Source organism: Topomyia yanbarensis, chromosome 3 (assembly GCF_030247195.1).
Source record: "Topomyia yanbarensis strain Yona2022 chromosome 3, ASM3024719v1, whole genome shotgun sequence".
NCBI classification, from domain to species: domain Eukaryota; kingdom Metazoa; phylum Arthropoda; class Insecta; order Diptera; family Culicidae; genus Topomyia; species Topomyia yanbarensis.
Genome location: NC_080672.1, coordinates 217,162,636 through 217,185,421, shown reverse-complemented (window position 1 = coordinate 217,185,421; position 22,786 = coordinate 217,162,636). Strand labels below are relative to the sequence as shown.

The following is a 22,786-nucleotide window of genomic DNA, read 5'->3' as shown; positions in this document are numbered from 1 at the left end:
AATATCTCGCCTTAATTTGAGGCTCTGCCAGTAAGCAACGTCTTAAAAGAATACAAGTTCTGCAAAATCGGCCGCTAAACAACACGCTTTGCAAGCTTCCTCAAATGCATTCATCTTTTTTGCTATTTTCAGATAGTCGTATCTCTGTTCTACCAATTATTGGATTGTACCACCAGCAGATTATAACATATACTCATGCTATCAAGAGCGGACGTGATATTGTATCCAATGTGAACTTCCACGTAATCAACCATAGTCATCACACGAGACAAGCTCATTATATACCTGTTCTAAAACCAAGGACTGACTACGGGAAGAGGAATCTAGCATACCTTGGACCTTTCCTTCACAACCGGATACCAGAAGATATAAAACGTATTTCGAATACGCCACTATTTAAATCTAAGCTTAACTTACATCTGAAATCAAATGTTCATAGATATTTATTGTAAATTTTTTACGAGTAGTAGCCATCCCCTTCAAAGAGTCAGAGGCTTACTGGGGATGCTGAACAAGTCTTGGTGTCGTTTGTTGTGGTTGTGGCCAGAGTGCTTGCTCTGGTACACAAAGTACCCAGCCTCCAGGGGTATATCTGGAATGTATGTATGACACCAATGTATGGAATCTATTTTAATAAAAAATAAAATGTTTCAGTATTACATAGTATCTCAAGATCGTGGCTGTTGATCCATTGTATGTATGTGCAAATCGTACTGAACATGTAATATTCATTTCCACCATTGTATTGAACATAACCAGCCATGGAATCGTAGTCTGGACAAATGAGAAAAGCACAATTGCACCACTAGGTGGATTAAAACAGGTTTTTATTTTGGGAGTGCGTCGAGTTGAGACGAAAACGTAATATGGTTAATAACGAGGACAACACTTTCCGAATGTAGAGAGAAATTTATGAAAAATGACGATTTCCATTCGACTCTAGCAGGTCCTGATCTATTTTGATGAGAATTTGATTTTTGTTGTATGACCAATTATATGTATTGGTCAAATGTTCAAAAACAGTAATTTAAGGTCAAGATAACATCATTTTGAAACCGCCAATTTCGGAAGTTTAGTATCTTCGATGAGTTTTACAAACGTTAAACAGCACATCATTTGATAAAATAATTTTGACGGTTTATCGTCCAAGAAGTATTTATGGTGAATTTTCTCAGGTTAATATTCATGACTACAATAAAGTCTCAACAAATTCGTTAAAGACACGAACTCTGTTACTATTTTCTGAAAAATTAATTCTGCATACTTTTAAAACTTCAAAAATTACGGTTTCGGAATTATACCGTTTGGACAGTATGATCGATTTTCACCAAACCCCCACCAATTGTAAAATTGGTATTGTAAAAAAAACGTAAGGGCGATACTTCAATGCTGATAGGTGGGACCGAAAAAGTAAACAATCGCCAAAGGGACTATATACTATATATACTATCATTTTGTCAATTTCAATAGCAAACACAAATTTTATACTATGTTGCGTTTCGGCTTCGCCTCATCAGAAACCGACACTAACACATTGTCGGAATAGATTAGCGCCGGCTTGACGCAAATCCCTTAAAACTAAAACACACTATGTGTTTCAATCAAACGACTGATCAAACGTGATGTCCCGTTCGAGCAGAAGTTCTGTTTATGCCGATGAGACACAAGTGAAGCCGAAACTTGTCTTGGCTTAGCAGGCCTATGCGAAAGCACTATGCTATATTTCACCCTAAGGAGGAAAATTTGGTAAAACCAAAATTTCTCACTAGGGTGAAAATTTGTTGGTAAAAACCAGTCTTTGTACAGGAGGGCACAAATCCTTATTTCATACTATGTTGCGTTTCGGCTTCGCCTCATCAGAAACCGACACTAACACATTGTCGGAATAGATTAGCGCCGGCTTGACGCAAATCCCTTAAAACTAAAACACACTATGTGTTTCAATCAAACGACTGATCAAACGTGATGTCCCGTTCGAGCAGAAGTTCTGTTTATGCCGATGAGACACAAGTGAAGCCGAAACTTGTCTTGGCTTAGCAGGCCTATGCGAAAGCACTATGCTATATTTCACCCTAAGGAGGAAAATTTGGTAAAACCAAAATTTCTCACTAGGGTGAAAATTTGTTGGTAAAAACCAGTCTTTGTACAGGAGGGCACAAATCCTTATTTCATACTATGTTGCGTTTCGGCTTCGCCTCATCAGAAACCGACACTAACACATTGTCGGAATAGATTAGCGCCGGCTTGACGCAAATCCCTTAAAACTAAAACACACTATGTGTTTCAATCAAACGACTGATCAAACGTGATGTCCCGTTCGAGCAGAAGTTCTGTTTATGCCGATGAGACACAAGTGAAGCCGAAACTTGTCTTGGCTTAGCAGGCCTATGCGAAAGCACTATGCTATATTTCACCCTAAGGAGGAAAATTTGGTAAAACCAAAATTTCTCACTAGGGTGAAAATATGTTGGTAAAAACCAGTCTTTGTACAGGAGGGCACAAATCCTTATTTCATACTATGTTGCGTTTCGGCTTCGCCTCATCAGAAACCGACACTAACACATTGTCGGAATAGATTAGCGCCGGCTTGACGCAAATCCCTTAAAACTAAAACACACTATGTGTTTCAATCAAACGACTGATCAAACGTGATGTCCCGTTCGAGCAGAAGTTCTGTTTATGCCGATGAGACACAAGTGAAGCCGAAACTTGTCTTGGCTTAGCAGGCCTATGCGAAAGCACTATGCTATATTTCACCCTAAGGAGGAAAATTTGGTAAAACCAAAATTTCTCACTAGGGTGAAAATTTGTTGGTTAAAACCAGTCTTTGTACAGGAGGGCACAAATCCTTATTTCATACTATGTTGCGTTTCGGCTTCGCCTCATCAGAAACCGACACTAACACATTGTCGGAATAGATTAGCGCCGGCTTGACGCAAATCCCTTAAAACTAAAACACACTATGTGTTTCAATCAAACGACTGATCAAACGTGATGTCCCGTTCGAGCAGAAGTTCTGTTTATGCCGATGAGACACAAGTGAAGCCGAAACTTGTCTTGGCTTAGCAGGCCTATGCGAAAGCACTATGCTATATTTCACCCTAAGGAGGAAAATTTGGTAAAACCAAAATTTCTCACTAGGGTAAAAATTTGTTGGTAAAAACCAGTCTTTGTACAGGAGGGCACAAATCCTTATTTCATACTATGTTGCGTTTCGGCTTCGCCTCATCAGAAACCGACACTAACACATTGTCGGAATAGATTAGCGCCGGCTTGACACAAATCCCTTAAAACTAAAACACACTATGTGTTTCAATCAAACGACTGATCAAACGTGATGTCCCGTTCGAGCAGAAGTTCTGTTTATGCCGATGAGACACAAGTGAAGCCGAAACTTGTCTTGGCTTAGCAGGCCTATGCGAAAGCACTATGCTATATTTCACCCTAAGGAGGAAAATTTGGTAAAACCAAAATTTCTCACTAGGGTGAAAATTTGTTGGTAAAAACCAGTCTTTGTACAGGAGGGCACAAATCCTTATTTCTCATCGGCATAAACAGAACTTCTGCTCGAACGGGACATCACGTTTGATCAGTCGTTTGATTGAAACACATAGTGTGTTTTAGTTTTAAGGGATTTGCGTCAAGCCGGCGCTAATCTATTCCGACAATGTGTTAGTGTCGGTTTCTGATGAGGCGAAGCCGAAACGCAACATAGTATGAAATAAGGATTTGTGCCCTCCTGTACAAAGACTGGTTTTTACCAACAAATTTTCACCCTAGTGAGAAATTTTGGTTTTACCAAATTTTCCTCCTTAGGGTGAAATATAGCATAGTGCTTTCGCATAGGCCTGCTAAGCCAAGACAAGTTTCGGCTTCACTTGTGTCTCATCGGCATAAACAGAACTTCTGCTCGAACGGGACATCATGTTTGATCAGTCGTTTGATTGAAACACATAGTGTGTTTTAGTTTTAAGGGATTTGCGTCAAGCTGGCGCTAATCTATTCCGACAATGTGTTAGTGTCGGTTTCTGATGAGGCGAAGCCGAAACGCAACATAGTATGAAATAAGGATTTGTGCCCTCCTGTACAAAGACTGGTTTTTACCAACAAATTTTCACCCTAGTGAGAAATTTTGGTTTTACCAAATTTTCCTCCTTAGGGTCAAATATAGCATAGTGCTTTCGCATAGGCCTGCTAAGCCAAGACAAGTTTCGGCTTCACTTGTGTCTCATCGGCATAAACAGAACTTCTGCTCGAACGGAACATCACGTTTGATCAGTCGATTGATTGAAACACATAGTGTGTTTTAGTTTTAAGGGATTTGCGTCAAGCCGGCGCTAATCTATTCCGACAATGTGTTAGTGTCGGTTTCTGATGAGGCGAAGCCGAAACGCAACATAGTATGAAATAAGGATTTGTGCCCTCCTGTACAAAGACTGGTTTTACATTTCCTATAAAAGAAATGTATAGAATTCGCTCAAACTTTCAATATTTTTTCCGAGGCCCGGAGGGCCGAGTCTTATATACCAATCGACTCAGCTCGACGATTTGGGACAATGTCTGTGTGTGTGTGTGTGTCTGTGTGTGTGTGTGTATGTAACGGACAAATTCTCATTCGTGTTTCTCAGCAATGGCTGAACCGATCTTATCCAAACCAATTTTAAATGAAAGAACTAAAAAACAGTATGAACGCTATTAATTTGTTTTTGATTCTGATGTTTAGTTTCCAAGATATGAATGTTTGAATGTGTAAAAATGGCGTTTTTTGCAGTTTTTTTAAATTATCTGCCGAAATTGACAACATAGATTAACACTTTATATGTTTTTAGACAGCTTTAACGAATACCTTTCAAACAAGCTATAGATTGTTGAAATCGGACTATTATCAAAAGAGATATTTAACGTTGAATGCGGACGAAAGATTTTTATCATTTCCCATTGCCAGAAATATGACCAAAAACATGTAATCTATTATTAACGCCAAAACGGCTTATTTTAGGTCAATAGTATCTTCGGAGAATATAATGGAGGCAATACGCCCTTTCTTTTGGTATTGTGCTTTTACTGATTAATCTCCCTATGAGTGAGATATTTTCACAAATTTTCTTGGAAGTGATTATATCGAAATGATGCCTTCAGCAAATTTGTAGCTCTTACTTTTGCGAATAACTTTACTGAACATTTCACATATCTATTTTGAATACTTTAAAAGTTATGGCTTGTTGTTTGTGGATTACCTTTTGTCGCCCATTTATTGTTCAATATAGTAATAATCCATTGAAATAAGCCAAACATTATTACGATAAAAAGAATTTGGTATTTCATTTTTCTATCTGCAACCGCTAGAAATAATCACCGAACACTTCCAAGTTATCTGGAAGGAACTTGATACCTTATCAGTGCAAAAATGTTCATTTGTACGAACCTTCTGGCTGCAATTTTTCTAACTTATAACCAACGGATCGATCGGAAACATATCGGAAAATGAAAGTGAAGTAAATAACTCCAAGCAACGGCGTAGCCAAGAGAAAGTTTTGGGGTTTAACAACTTCCCTCCCCGATCAGAATGAAGTAACAAGATTATAACAGAACACAATTTCTGTAACATATTTTGTTATAAATTTGGTCTCGTTAGTAGTTAAAATAACAGAAATTTATAACAAGTAACAATGCGAGATACAGTTTTGAAATATTTCTGTTATGTGTTTCTGATCGGGTCCCTACCACACTCAAAAAATATATTGGATTGCAATTGAAAATTTATTGATGCAGACTGATTTAATTCAATATTACAATAACAATTATCTGATCCGTACATTGATAACCTGTTGATGTAAACATCATGAGGACTTTTGATAAATTGTCGGAATGGGGTCCTGATATGTAATTGATCTATTGGTCTTGATTTCACAGTTGCCTAATAGCATCAATATCAAATTCCTGCCTGAAAACATTCCAATAGAAAATTCCAGAGTTCTGTAATCAATCATAATGCTCAGATTTCTTTTCAAATTGAGCTCGCTTTTGTAGAGATGTACTGTAATGAGGGTCTTTACTTTATAGAAAGCGAAGTTAAAATTGATTTAATGTCTATGAAACATTTGCTAAAAATGTTTTTGCCTTTCTCATTCACTCTAAAATTCGTCAATCTAATCCCGACCCTCCCGGCCGAGTGTCATATGCTAATCGACTCAGTTCGTCGAGATAGGAAAATGTATGTGTGTGTATGTATGTATGTGTGTGTATGTGTGTATGTGGAAAAAAATATGACCTCTGTTAATCAGAGATGGCTGGATCGATTTTGCACAAAGTTAGTCTCAAATGAAAGGTACAACGTTCCCATCGGCTGCAATTGATTTTTTTTATTGATTGGACTTCCGGTTCCGGAGATAGGAGTTGAAGAGTGCAATCACACAGCAAATTCCCATATAAACTGAAATGAAAAATTTTCAAAATCAAATTTGTATTTTTGATGCCAAATGACTTTATAATGCATGAACCATTGAGATTTGATATATACTCGAAAAAAAAATGTTTGAAAAAAATTGATTTTTTTGGACTTTTTTGCCTTTCTCATATAGAAAGGTTATGCAATCACTCTAAAAATCGTCAATCATACCGGCCCGGAGGGAGTATGCAGTGAGGGGTTGCTGTTTTAAAATTAAAACTAGTTTAAAATTTCTTAACAAGTTGAAAATTTTCGGCAGGACCCGGACCTCCCGGATCTTACTATGTGATACTGAAACATCGCTTGAAACCAGCGGCGATCAAGCGATGTTTCAGTATCACATAGTATCAAGATCGTGGCTGTCGATCCATTGTACGTATGTGCAAATCGTACTGAACATGTAATATTCATTTCCACCATCGTATTGAAACCAGCCATGGAATCGTAGTCTGGACAAATGAGAAAAGCCCAATTGCACCACTAGGTGGATCAAAATAGGTTTTTATTTTGGGAATGCGTCGAGTTGAGACGAAAACGTAATATGATTAATAACGAGGATAACACTTTCCGAATGTAGAGAGAAATTTATGAAAAATGGCGATTTCCATTCGACTCTAGCAGGTCCTGGTCGATTTTGATGAGAATTTGATTTTTGTTGTATGACCAATTATATGTATAGGTCAAATGTTCCAAAACAATAATTTAAGGTCAAGATAGCATCATTTTGAAACCGCCAATTTCGGAGGTTTAGTATCTTCGATGAGTTTTACAAACGAACAGCGCATCATTTGATAAAGTAATTTTGACGGTATATCGTCCAAGAAGTATTTATGGTGAATTTTCTCAGGTTAATATTCATGACTACAATAAAGTCTCAACAAATTTGCTAAAGACACGAACTCTGTTACTATTGTCTGAAAAATTAATTCTGCATAAATTTAAAACTTCAAAAATTACGGTTTCGGAATTATGCCGATTGGACAGTAAGATCGATTTTCACCAAACTCCCACAAATTGTAAAATTCGTATTGTAAAAAAACGTAAGGGCGATACTTCAATGCTGATAGGTGGGACCGAAAAATTAACCAACGCCAAAGGGACTATATTCTATATATACTATCATTTTGTCAATTTCAATAGCTAACACAAATTTTAATTTAATAATTTCAAATACTTTATGAAGTTTTGGGTTTCGATCACTGAATCATGCAATCTAGGATGTAAAAAACACAATAGTTCTTAAATAGGAAATAAAACCAAGTCTGGAAATATTCACTGTTGATTTTCTTTGAATGGTATCACTGCTACTATCGCTTTTTTCAAGAAAAAGCGTTGATTTCTTAGTTCTCAGTCGCGTTGTAAATTTGAGTAAAGTATAAACTTCAAATCGATTAAAAAAAATCGATTTTTTTTGGCTCAGTGCAATATACATAACCCCTTTAGGAAAATTCAGTTTTCCCACCACAATGCATTTATTGAGGAATTTAGATATTTTATTAACAGAGCATTAGCAATAATTCGTTTGTATGTCTATTTTATTGGCCATTTTTTCGCTTTCCCATTGATTTGGTTTGAGATTTCTAGCACTGATGTTGTCCTATGCTGATTTGAGCGATTCTCTGAGTCCTGCCACTATCCCATGTAGTATGTGTTATCAAAAACATCGCGAAGCATCAAGTTCTAAATGTTCTCAAACGATATAATATCCGAAGAGAGTGATAAGAGTTATAAGAAATGTCTCATCACACTGTTAGGTGGATTAAAAGCGTTTTTACCAACAAATTTTCACCCTAGTGAGAAATTTTGGTTTTACCAAATTTTCCTCCTTAGGGTGAAATATAGCATAGTGCTTTCGCATAGGCCTGCTAAGCCAAGACAAGTTTCGGCTTCACTTGTGTCTCATCGGCATAAACAGAACTTCTGCTCGAACGGGACATCACGTTTGATCAGTCGTTTGATTGAAACACATAGTGTGTTTTAGTTTTAAGGGATTTGCGTCAAGCCGGCGCTAATCTATTCCGACAATGTGTTAGTGTCGGTTTCTGATGAGGCGAAGCCGAAACGCAACATAGTATGAAATAAGGATTTGTGCCCTCCTGTACAAAGACTGGTTTTTACCAACAAATTTTCACCCTAGTGAGAAATTTTGGTTTTACCAAATTTTCCTCCTTAGGGTGAAATATAGCATAGCACAAATATTAATTTAATAATTTCAAATGCTTCATGAAGTTTTGGGTTTCGATCACTGAATCATGCAATCTAGGATGTAAAAAACACAATAGTTCTTAAATAGGAAATAAAACCAAGTCTGGAAATATTCACTGTTGATTTTCTTTTAATGGTGTCACTGCTAGTATCGTTTTTTTTTTCAAGAAAAAGCGTTGATTTCTTAGTTCTCAGTCGCGTTAGAAATTTGAGTAAAGTATAAACATCAAATCGATTCAAGAAAAAAATCGATTTTTTTGGCTCAGTACAATATACATAACCCCTTTAGGAATATTCAGTTTTCCCACCACAATGCATTGATTGAGGAATTTAGATATTTTATTAACAGAGCATTAGCAATAATTCGTTTATATGTCTATTTTATGGGCCATTTTTTCGCTTCCCCATTGATTTGGTTTGAGATTTCTAGTACTGATGTTGTCCTATGCTGATTTGAGCGATTCTTTGAGTCCTGCCACTATCCCATGCAGTATGTATAATCAAAAACATCGCGAAGCATCAAGTTCTAAATGGCATCAAACGATATAATATCCGAAGAGAGTGATACGAGTTATAAGAAATGTCTCATCACACTGTTAGGTGGATTAAAAGCGTTTTTATATTTCAGATTAGAAAACATTTTCGCTATAGTCGCAGGATCCCGAAATAGTTGTGCGCCTCTTTTCAACATGTCAGCTAAGATATTAGTATACAGTACTAAACATATTCCGAGAAAAGCTTATTTGAATATGTCCTCATTTGGTTATATTGCCACATCAACCGATCAAGAAGAGCTTTGCATCCTTACTAACTTCGTTAGAGTTTCCGAAGATTTTCGCAGCAAGGAAGCCGAGGTTATCACATACACATGCACGTTGAGCCAGGCGCGCCAACAGTGGTGTAACTGCGTAGTAGCGCGCGCTTCCGCAAATAAAGAAATTCTCGATCAATTTGCAAGCGTTGAATGTATTTTATTCAACGCATAACAATGTAAAAATCGTATTCTGCATCTTTTGGTAATCTACATGGTTACAAACAGTTAAATTCATGAATGAACTTGTAATATACTACGAAGGAATAGGACGGAATCCTTATTGGTGCAACACTGGTTTTGGTGGGGTGGAAACCAGAGAATGCAGTGAAATGGGAGAGGAATCATAAAGGATTCGAAATTTTCGCGATTTTCTCTACTAAAACTACAAATAACTTTGGAAGTAATTGGAAATATTTTTATAGTTATACAAATAAATTAATAATTTTTCAACACATTTTTCAAAAATACAGAATTTTACCGGATTTACCGCATTACCGCGCGGTACGGTGCGGTAAATGCAGTGCGGTTGCAATAAGCGGTGCGGTTTTATTATTTTTTTGCGTTTGCGGAACGGACTAACCATTTACCGCCAACATCCCCACCGCGACGAACCCTATATACACATACATACACACAGGCATTTTCCGATTTCGACGAACAGAGTCGAATGGAATATGACAATCGGCCCTCCGGGACTCGGTTAAAAAGTCGGTTTTTGGAGCAATTGCATAACCTTTCTATATGAGAGGCTGAGAGCAAAAGTAGGTTAAAATTTTGCTCAGAGCAAAAGTGGGTTGAAATATTCTGTTAGATCAGAAATGGTATATACATCACATGAAAAGAATCATATTTCCTATTCGGACTTGTGGCTAACGAAATTTTAGCGAATTTTTCGATATCTTAGAAATTATGAGATATAAGATCCCCACAGATCAGCAGACATCGGAGTTGGACAAGTACCGCTATTTTGAAATCCAAGATGGTGACTTCCGGTTACCATAAAATAGTAGAACCACTATCAATATTGGTTGAAAGGGGGTGGTCAGCAGACATTAGAAATGGACGATTACCGCCATTTTAAAATCTAAGATGGTGACTTCCGGTTACCACAAAATAATGAGAACCATCATCAATATGGGTACAGAGAACAGACGTCCATAGTAAGCCTTCAACTTGTGTAAAATCTCTAACGGTTTCGAAGGTAGTTGGGATATCCAAACCAGGTGCGCTACTGTCGTCATGTTTTTTGTGGCTGAGTTCGACAGAATTGACAGCGGTTATTCCTCTTCCCAGTCAAACTAGTCCGGAACCGATTCGGACTTCCACAATGAATTCCAGCTCAAATGCATCAACTGATAGAGTCGGAATCGGTTGTTTTCTTTGAGTAAGATTCCATACTGAATCCATTCAGGATTTCAAACCTGTTCCGGAATGGATTTGACGGATAGTTGGGATACGTTGGTGTGGCAGCGCTAGTGTTTATCGTATATCAATTCAAATGTTTACACACGTTTTTAAAATATTTAAATCATGGATGCCTGTTCTCTGTGATATGGGTGTTGAAAGCGGGTGGTCAGCATACATCAGAAATGGACAATAACCGCCATTTTCAAATTAAAGATGGCGACTTCCGGTTACCACAAAATAGTGAGAACTACCATCAATATGGGTGTCATTTGGAAGGGGGTGGTCTGCAGACACCGGATATTGACGATTAGCGCCATTTTGAAATCCAAGACGGCGAATTCCGACTTCTAATTCCGCTTATTACAAAATAGTGAGAACCACCATCAATATGGGTATGACCGAAAATTGACGGTTACCGCCATTTTCAAATTCAATATGGTGACTTTCGGTTACCACAAAATAGTGAGAACTACCATCAATATGGGTGTCATTTGGAAGGGGGTGGTCTGCAGACACCGGATATTGACGATTAGCGCCATTTTGAAATCCAAGACGGCGAATTCCGACTTTTAATTCCGCTTATTACAAAATAGTGAGAACCACCATCAATATGGGTATGACCGAAAATTGACGGTTACCGCCATTTTCAAATTCAATATGGTGACTTTCGGTTACCACAAAATAGTGAGAACCACCATCAATGTGGGTGTCATTTGAAAGGGGGTGGTCAGCAGACACCAAAAATTGACAATTAGTGCCATTTTGAAATCCAAGATGGCGATTTCCAGTTACCACAAAATAGTGAGAACCACCATGTATGGGTGTCATTTGACATGGGATGGTCAGCAGACATCCAAAATGGACAATTAACGCCATTTTGAAATTCAAGATGGCGACTTCCGGTTACCACAAAATAATGAGAATCACCATCAATATTGGTATCATTTGAAAAGCGGTGGTCAGTATACACCGAAACTGGACCACGGTGTTCCTAAAACCGTTATTAACAAAAAAATGACCATAAATTTATCCTACGGCATTCGAAAGATACAGTGAATTTCAAAATGACCCATCGAGAGATTCGGGAGAAATTGCGATTTGAAGTTCTATGACAAGGCTACCAGCAAACACCCACGGGTTTGGTCCTATCTCTATAAACAAAAAATATTTGTCTACTTATTTAGTACATGGCATTCGAAAGATATAGTAATCAAGTATATCCCCTGCAAGTTTGAAAATATTTCATTGACGAAATCAAAATTTAAAACGGTTTGGATGTGGTATGCGGTCATAGATGGGTTTTCTACCTGACTTCAAGTGTGAATCCATGTTTGTTCATTGACTATTTAGATTGTTTATACGTCTCGCGGTTTTTAAAGGAAAATCTTACCATTTAATTACATAAATATAATGTACAAAAAGTGTTATAAAAATGGTGCACTGAAAAAATATGAAAATAGAGTTGTCTACCAAACGTTAAATATAATGTGTAATTTTAAAAAATGGATAAAAGTCGGAATGTTTACTTCAAAAGGCCATATCTCAATGGTTTGTTGACGGATTCTGATTATTTTTTTCATTATTGAACAAGTAGACGTTTCATCGTTAATTTTCATTCAAAAGAATATAAAATAGAATCATCTAGGGTGATGAGCCCATTTGCGCCATGTTTCTATTATCACTCTACCCATTTGAAGCCGTTGGTGGCAGTGTCTGCCATCTTTGTTCAACGCATTGAGTCAAATGGTAGCGCAACAATAGGGGCACTCGGTTCGAGTTTTCGTTGCGCTCAAACAACAGAATTTTACTGTTTTCAGCGCATTTGTGTTATTATATTGGTTCTTAGCAACGAAGCAAAGCTATTGAAGCCAATTTTTGCGCATTCCATTGATTATTCCATAACGAATTAGTAAGACACCTTGCTTAGTATGGTGAAAATAGGCACTTTACCCTACATCAATAAATTGACAATATAATTGATCTCAACTATATGTATTATTATTATTTATTGAATACTTTTGTTTAAAAATAGCGGCCTATCCATTTTTATGTACTACATGATTGCAATTGTTGTATAAACATCTGAATGTCAAATTCTTATGATAAGTTTCGACAATAAAACTGACAATAGTTAGAGATATGAGCAGATGAACTTGTACTAATAACATCCCCTTTGACCAGTTTTAACATCTGTCAACCCAACCAGCGAATCACGATTGTACAAAATTTCCAACAAAAACCGTATCATAACATAAATTGAGCTGAATCAGCAAATAACTTCATATGGTTTTATTTTTCCATGATTTGTATTTTACGTTCGTTACATTAAACTAATGTATAGAAATTGATAGGTCGTCGTTTTGAATATAAAATCATTCACTAAATAGTGATAATACATATAGTTGTGGATAATTATGTTGTCTATTTTTTGAAGTTGGCAACTCTATTTTATATTCTTTTGAATGAAAATTAACGATGAAACGTCTACTTGTTCAATAATGAAAAAATAGTTAGAATCGGTCAAACAAACCATTGAGATATGACCGTTTGAAGTAAACATTCCGCCTTTTATCCTTTTTTTTAAATTACACATTATATTTAACGTTTGGTAGACAACTCTATTTTCATATTTTTTCAGTTCACCATATAAATAACACTTCTTTTACATTATATTTATGTAATTAAATGGTAAGATTTTCCTTTAAAAACCGCGAGACGTATAAACGATCTAAATAGTCAATGAACAAACATGGATTCACGCTTGAAGTCAGGTAGAAAACCCATCTATGACCGCATACCACATCCAAACCGTTATAAATTTTGATTTCGTCAATGAAATATTTTCAAACTTGCAGGGGATATACTTGATTACTATATCTTTCGAATGCCATGTACTAAATAAGTAGACAAATATTTTTTGTTTATAGAGATAGGACCAAACCCGTGGGTGTTTGCTGGTAGCCTTATGAAACGTGTCATAAAACTTCAAATCGCAATTTCTCTCGATGGGTCATTTTGAAATTCACTAAGAAGATGCTTGATTACTGTATCTTTCGAATTCCGTATGACAAATTTATGGTCATTTTTGTTAATAACGGTTTTAGGAACACCGTGGGACGATTACAACCTCAGGCAAAAGTGGGCCAAATATTAATTCGCGCAAAAGTGGTTCGAAAAAAAAATCAGGCAAAACTGGTATACAATATTAACCAATTTTTGCGCTAAGAAAAGAATCAGATATTTCTTATTCGGACTTGTGTGTAATGAAATTTTAGCAAATTTTTCGATGCTAGAAATCATGAGAAAATTTTGAAATCTAGGATGGCAACTTCCGTTTACCACAAAATAATGAGAACCACCATCAATATGAGTGTCATTTGAAAGGGGTGGTCAGCAGACACCGGATATTGACGATTAGTGCAGTTGAAATCCAAGACGGCGTATTCCGACTTCTAAGTTCGGTTATTACAAAATAGTGAGAACCACCATCAATATGGGTGTCATTTGAAAAGGAGTGTTTAGCAGACACCGAAAATTGACGATTACCGCCATTTTGAAATCCAAGATGGCGACTTCCAGTTACCACAAAATGTTGAGGGACATCATCAATGTGAATGTCATTTAAAAGAGGTAGTCATTTGAATGGGGTTTTATATCTTAAGGTTAGTTAAATAACTAAATGATACCGTAAGAATTGTAGTTTTTTCTCTTTTTTTTAATTACATTTAGATACGTTACATTATACTGGATTTGTGTTGCTGATTTATCAAAGTTTTTTACAAATGTTTAAAGATATCCACAGAAGGTACAACCACGTCTCCTGTCAAAATAGTTTTGTATGTACCTAGGGTGATAATTCTACTTCGCTTCTTATGTTTTACTGGCACACACGTTCCATATTTCGGATGTACCTCATGTGTTTTTTATCGACATGCTTCTTTACGCATTTCTAAAGAACGGCAGACTCCACTGGGTTTGCGCCTAATGAAAGGCGTGGATTAGTTGGAGATTTTGGTGGGTGAGAAAATTGAGTTATGTTAGAGCAGTTGCAGTTTTGATTTGTTTTCAAAAAGTTGCGAAGCTAATCCGAAGCGATCCTTGGTAGTCAAGCAAAAAGTAATGCCATCTGATCAAAAGAAGGAACTGATTGGCATTAATTTTAATAACAGGTTTGGGAGCATTAATGATTGTGATATTGAGCGTACGGATGTGCGAGGGACTTTATGATCGCGTGGGAATAAGCCGTTATTTGTTCGTTGAGACCATGTTCGTCAGATTATAAGTACAATAACGTTCACTAAATCATCGAGGCATTTTTCTGTGTTTGAAATCATGGGCGTAGTTAAGCGTTAATGATTGCGATTACTTATTTATTTATTTACGTCAAGCATATGTAGAATACATAGAATGGTTTTACAATATTTACTTAAATACTATACATTATTTCTACGGTTTAGTTCAGATTTACATGTTCATGTCCACCTATGTGTATCATGGCTAGAGGCTCGAGCATTTGTAGGTTAAAATTTTCGATTATGTTGGATTTTGTATCTCGCGGGTGCGAGCGTGTAACTTCGATTGTATGCATTTGATTTTGTATCTGTGTGCCCATTTGCCTTTTTAGCGTGTGTTGTTGAATGTGGAGGTATACACCGCGCCGCATCGGCGATTGCCGGTAAAAATAGTAAGCACGCCGAGGTAACGCCGGCGCGCCGCCGATTTTTACCTGAAATCGGCGGCGCGACTGGATTCTGGCATCGCTGAACGTGGAGCGGAAGGCCAGTAGCGGCCGTCCAGCGAAGATTTATTTATTTATTTCGTCAATCAAATGTAGACTGCATTATATAAATATTAATTGCTTATGTACTATCCTGTAAACTATTTCTATGTACTATGATGCCGTAAAGAGTTGAAAAAAACCGTTTTAAACTTGTTCGGGCATGGTAAGGTCAATACTTTCACAATGCTCGTTATACACAGCCATCATCTGGTTTAGTGGTCCGAATTTAGCATAGTCTGTACGGTGATGACCTATCGCGAACAAATTTCTATTGCGTAATTGACGAGTAGGAGCATATAAATTTAATTTTGACAATATGTAAGATGAGTCAATACGCTGCATGACGATATCGTTTAGAAACGAGATCATAGCATAGTCCCGACGTTCTTTCAATGTTTGAATATCTATCAACATACGTTTCCAGTCGTGATGCCACAGAACGTGTTGCTTAGTGGATATGAGCGTTATTTTTTATTAGTCCAACTGAACGCATGTATCTATGTTGCTAGGGTCGAAGATCGGCGAGCGTAGGTATGCGGGATTTATCGCGAAGCGACTCCAAAGATCTTTTGGTATTTTGTATTCTTCAGCTGTACTGGCATGGGACACTCCAAGTTTAAAAGAGTTCCTAACCGGGGCTCATCGCCAAGTCCAGGGTACCTCCAACGAAAACTTGGTCCTAAACCCACTTTGTACACGAAACGTTATCTATTCATATCATATCATGTCGTCATATGCAGAGTTACAAATATTAAAATTCATTGAATGAAAATTGATCATATTCAACCGCATTCATTTTCAATCAGTGATGGTGATTGATGAAAATATTGATGATTCAAAGTGATGCAAATCAACATCGATTGATGTATACTGAATCAATCGTCCTTGCTTATCCGGTCATCCTATTTGTAGTAGGCGATTTAATCCGTACACATAACGCACCAAAAAGAACTTTTCCTTCGTCAATAAATGCTGTACTACGTGTTGTCAAAGGCAACTCAGCATTGAGTGAAGATCGGGCCAATATTAATGTTTTCTCATCGCAATCGATAATATTCGATACTTGATGAATGAATCAAATAGCATTCGTTGCAATATTTTTGGGCTAAAAAATAACGATATTTTAGCATCAATAGTTCTAGTTGCCATAAAGGCCCATCACTATAGCTTTCAAATGCCCTCTTTAAACAATAGAGTGTCAAAACTATCTCAATCACTTCGATTGAAAACGGAAATTATTATGAAGCTTGTGCCACACTTCTGAATGGATAAGAATCGAAGATAGTGCAGCATACTCAGATTGAAAAATTATCACGTGGAATGAATGAAGGGAAGGAATGAAAACAAGCGAACGTGGTTGCACTTTTCATCGAATCAGATTTGTTTGCAGCTTGCAAATAGGTTACTAGTGGATAGTGCCAATGTGTGCTTTATTTATTTATTTATTTATTTATTTATTTCGTCAATCAAATGTAGACTACATTATATAAATATTAATTGCTTATATACTATCCTGTAAACTATTTCTGTGTACTATGATGCCGTAAAGAGTTGAAAAACTGTTTTAAACTTGTTCGGGGCATGGTAAGGTCAATACTTTCACAATGCTCGTTATACACAGCCATCATCTGGTTTAGTGGACCGAATTTAGCATAGTCTGTACGGTGATGACCTATCGCGAACAAATTTCTATTGCGTAATTGACGAGTAGAAGCATATAAATTTAATTTTGACAATATGTAAGATGAGTCAATACGCTGCATGACGATATCGTTTAGAAACGAGATCATAGCATCGTCCCGAAGTTCTTTCAATGTTTGAATATCTATCAATATACAACGTGCTTCATAAGATGGAAGAGGGAATACTGTCCATCTTAACTTGCGTAGTGCATATAACAGAAACTGTTTTTGGATTGACTCAATTCTCACTTCGTGTTTTTTTTTATGAATGGTGACCAAACAATACTACAATATTCTAAAATATACCGAACATATGCTACGTAAAGAGTTTTAATTGTGTAAGGATCTTGAAAGTGATATCCGAAGCGTTTTATAAAATTAAGCATATTACTAGCTCTATGAACAATTGTGTTGTAATGTTCCACAAATTTTAATTTTTTATCTAAGATAACTCCTAAATCTCTTATTTTATCGCATTTCTGAACGGTTTGATTACCTAATGTAATTGACACGGAAGCCATGATTTGTTTTCTGCTAAAAGTCATGAGATTACATTTTTTAACATTTAACTCCAGTAAACATTTACAACACCATGTATAAAAGATTTGTGTTTCATCGTGAAAAACATTATAGTCATTATTATTTCTAATTTCTAAAAATAGCTTCATGTCATCCGCATATATGAGAATCTTAAGGTTTTTTTTAAAATAAGAGAGATGTCGTTGACATATAAAATAAAAAGAAGAAGTCCTAAGTGTGAACCTTGAGGAACCCCCGAAGTAACTTTAATTATATCAGATTTCATCTCATAGGATTCTACTATTTGCTGACGATCTGTTAAATATGACTTAATCCAATTGAGGAGTCTCATCTCGATTCCCAATTTTTCAAGTTTGAATATTAACATGGGAATGTCCAGCTTATCGAAAGCTTTGCTGAAGTCAGTGTAAAGAGCTTCTATATGATTTCCTTTATCCATGGCATTTAACGAGTAATCAACAAATTCTAAAAGGTTTGTACTAGTTGAACGGCCTGTCAAAAACCCATGTTGTGAATTTGTTATTTTATGTTTGACTTGGTTGAAAATGGTTTTATTTATGATGGATTCGAAAAGTTTGGGAAAGCAAGACAGAATGGCAATTCCACGATAATTGCGAATATCAGATTTTTTACCCGATTTATAAATAGGTATTAAAAAAGATTTTTTCCAATCTTTTGGGAAAATACCAGATTCTAGTGACTTATTGAACAGCCAGAATAAAGGTGACGTAAGCTCAGTTGCTAAATTCTTTATGAAAGCAGGAGGAATTCCGTCAAGTCCTGAGCCTTCAGTGGCATCTAGATCATTGAGACCAGACAAGATATCTTGAACATTAATGTGACTGACACCAACATCCCTTGAATAATCAGGAAAAAAAGAAAAATATTCAAAGTCACGATCATTGTCTGAATAGTTAGAATAAGTTTCTTGAAAAAATGTTGCGAAGAGATTACAAATATCTTTTGAAGTTTCACCCTCTTTCCCATCTAAAGACATTTTTGATGGGAAGTGGCATGAATTCAACTTAGTTTTGATGTAATTAAAAAAGTTTTTTGGGCATGACTTGATCTCATTTTCAGTTTTTGCATTATATACAGTTAGTGCCGAAGAAATAGCCAAAGTTAGTTGGTCACGAATGTTAAGGTATTTTTCCAAATTATCCTGATTATTGTGTTTTCTGTAAATTTTGTGAGCTTTTTGCTTCCGATTTTTCAAATTAATAATTTCCTTGTTGAACCAAACTGGATTTTTGGATGCATGATTTCGTCGTTTTTTCGTGAGTGGAACTTCCTCCTGTATTATTTGCCATAAAATATTATAAAAGATCTCCACTCCACATTCAATGTTCTTTTGATTCTTTAAAAGGGACTACCAATTAGCACTGCTTAATTTATATTTAATATTTTCATAATTTGCTTTTCTATAATCGAAGATGTCCTCGAAGTCACAATCAATGGAATTATGATTCTTGTGCACAAAAATAGAGAATTCTATTGCTGTGTGAAACGTTTCATTTTTCCATAAGGGAGAATGAGATTCATCAACACAGAAATCTTCATTAATGTTTGTTAATAGCAGATCTAAATAACGATTGTGTTGATTTTTTATATGGTTTATTTGATTGAGTCCTAGCAATGCAATTTTCTCAAACATAGGGTTACTGTGCCCTAATTCATCTTAGCACCTATATTCATCTCACCCATTTGAACACATTAGTTAGAGCAGTGTCTGCTATCTCTATTCAACGCATTAGCTCATATGGTAGGATGAATAAGGGTGCGTCGTAATCAACTTTTCACTTCGCTCAAACGCGAATATTTTACATTTTCCAAGCTAGATTTTTTATGGAACTGTTTCTTAGGAACGAAGCAAAGATGTTAATACATATATAAGCGTAATCCAATCACTGTAAGCCGAGTTATCAGCGAAATAGTGTGACAACCTGACTAATGAGATGAATAAGGGCTCGTCTACCCTATATTGTAATGTTTCGTTATCACCAACGACAGGAAGTAGAATGCTCTCATTTTCGGAGTCAGGAATAAAATCTAAGTTGCGCTGATTAAAATCACCATAAATATGAACTTTGAATTCTGGAGGAAAATTAGAGATTATTTCTTCAGCTGCTTGAAAGAAAATCTCATATGTTGATTTGCAAGCTAGGTCCGGTGGAAAGTATACTGAGACAAAAATGTGGATTTCATCAGCGATATGTGCTTTAACCCATACATGTTCAAAGTCTTTGAATTTTGGTGAGACAATAAGATCGGAATTAAATATAGATGAAACTGCGATGAGAACTCCTCCGCCTGACATTCTTTGGGTTAGTCGTAAATCACGATCATCTCTAAAAACATTATAGTCACTACCAAAAACCTCTTCACTTTTTATATCCTCATTCCAACTTGTTTCGGTACCTAGAATTATCGAAAATGAGGAGCCTAATATATTCTTATGAATTTCGTTCATCTTTACGGCGCTCCTCATTCTATTAAAATTTTGACAGTAAACCAAAATTTCAGTGGCTTTCGAAGAAGTTGGTTGTGATTCGTTATTCGTAAAAGTATTGTTTAAAACTATTGTACTGTTACCAGCTGCGTCATGCTTGTCCTGGTCTGCCTCTGAGAAGTGCGTTAAAATTGGCGAAAACACGAACGTTCACAGGAGCAAGATGAACAATGATGTTTATTGTTATGGTGATTGTTGTTAAGACCATTGTTGTTTCTATTGCAAATGCTGTTTCTGTTGTTGTTGTTGCTGTAACTGCTGTTTCTGTTTTCGTTGTGGTTGTTGTTATTTCTGTTGTAGTTGTTGTTGCTGTTGTAGTTGCTGTTGTAGTTGCTGTTTTTGTTGTAGTTGCTTATTCTGTGATTATTGTTGTTGTTGTTGCTACTGCTGTTAATGTTGTTGTTTCTGTTTCCGTTGTGGTCGTTATTGTTTATGTTGTGCCTGTTTCTATTGAAATTGTTGGTGGTATTATTGGACTTGTAGCTGTTGTTTTTGTTGCTATTGTTGTTGTTTCTATTTTGGTTGTAGTTGTGATTATTGTTATTGTTGTACTTATTGCAGTTCCTGTTCTTATTGCACTTGCTATCTTTGTTGTTGTAGTTGTTATTGTTATTACTGTTGATATTGCTGTATCTTGTACCCTGTTTTCTTCTCGATTTTTTACTCTTTGCTGCTTTATCTTTCTCTTTTTGTTGTTTAATGCGACGCTGTTTACGTAAGTCATATTCTGACCAGTCGGAGCGCCACACTCTTTTCGAACCAAGTGTGCGCCATCCATCTTTTGCCACTTGATTATGCTGCGAACCTGAGATAGCAGTTTTATTTGAAACGACGGTCAATTCGTCCATCAGACTGGGGGGAGACACCGCAGGTGTCAAACGAGCATTATTAACACTGGTTTTCAGGGTACTGATTGTCGCGGCAATTGCCCTTACTTCGTCTAAAATATCGTCGCCAACAGCGCTGGCTTGTGATTTTATTTCGTCAAGAGCATCACGAGCAGAAAACGACTGGTTACCGGTATGTTCGTTGCATTGAGACGTCATGTCAATGGTTATTACGCTTAAATTTTGAACTTCGCAGCATATTTTTTTTAGCTCACGAGTCAGGTCAGTTGTGAGCTCCACCACGTACTCCTCAATGCGCTTCCTTGTGGATTCCATAGATATGTTGCATAATGACGTTATATGATTTTTTCAAACAACGAGCTCATCGGCCTTATTGACCGCGTTGTTTTCCATAGTGCGCGATAATGTTGACACCGCATAATCAACTTTCGCGCAGGTGATATTATTTACATTAGTCACCGCTTCTTTTCGCTGGTGATCAATGTTATCGAACAGTTCACCAAATGCGTTCAACTTTTTGATGTCAGCAGCCATTCGAAGATTGGAATCCGTTTGCGTCTTGATTAAATTAAACAGCTGCTCCTGTTGGAAAAGCACTTTACGTGTGTCAATCCCCGTTTTAAGATTATGCTGACAATCCGAGCATAGAGGAATCATAAAAGACGATTTGTTGCAAAACTCGCACTTCCATAAAAAACGATCATCACTAATTGAACACGATCGAACACTGCACGACATAATGCTGACTATTTTTTTTCGAAAATCGCGCGCGGCTTGAATTAAATTAATCAAATAAATACCGTTCAACTACGTCTACTACCGGTAACGGTCGACTAAGAACGCCTTTAGAGTAATAGAAACACACTGAAATACTAAAAAGAATATGTCATCGCTTTATTTTCGAAGATATTGGCGTGGAAATGCAAGAAAGGCAAAAGTTTTTCCGGTCCAAGGTAATGCATTCGGAAAATCGGGAGAAAATCACGCAAAAATTTAACCAGATGATAGCTGAATAAATTCTGCAGGGACGTATGTTTTTTGTTTTGGGATTTTAGTTAATTTTCTCGTCTATTTTCTCGAAAAACTAACTTTTTCCTACTGTTTTGCGACGCGAGTTACGATGGCCTTAAGCGTTAATGATTGCGATTACTTATTTATTTATTTTCGTCAAGCATATGTAGAATACATAGAATGGTTTTACAATATTTACTTAAATACTATACATTATTTCTACGGTTTAGTTCAGATTTACATGTTCATGTCCACCTATGTGTATCATGGCTAGAGGCTCGAGCGTTTGTAGGTTAACATTTTCGATGATGTTGGATTTTATATCTCGCGGGTGCGAGCGTGTAACTTCGATTGTATGCATTTGATTTTGTATCTGTGTGCCCATATGCCTTTTTAGCGTGTGTTGCTGAATGTGGAGGTGTACACCGCGCCGCGTCGGCGATTGCAGGTAAAAATAGTAAGCGCCTGAAATCGGCGGCGCGACGCACACCTCTAGTTGAATGATCGCGTGAACCTTGAATGATACTCAATTTTCAGTATTC

General features: G+C 36.5%; 1 protein-coding gene across 5 annotated transcripts in view; it reads left to right on the top strand.

The window, feature by feature from the left end:
• LOC131691036 (JNK-interacting protein 3) overlaps nt 1-22,786 on the top strand; it is a 1,253,801-nt gene that overhangs the window by 943,787 nt on the left and 287,228 nt on the right. Inside the window, exon 11 of one of the 5 annotated variants that reach the window (XM_058977176.1) lies at nt 133-556. The exons of 3 other annotated variants lie outside the window; for them this stretch is intronic. In XM_058977176.1, coding sequence (XP_058833159.1) covers nt 133-452 — 320 coding nt within the window. In that variant the 3' untranslated portion in view covers nt 453-556. Of the gene's footprint in view, nt 1-132; nt 557-22,786 lie in introns of those variants that run through there. One more of the 5 variants, XM_058977177.1, reaches the window with a different exon arrangement.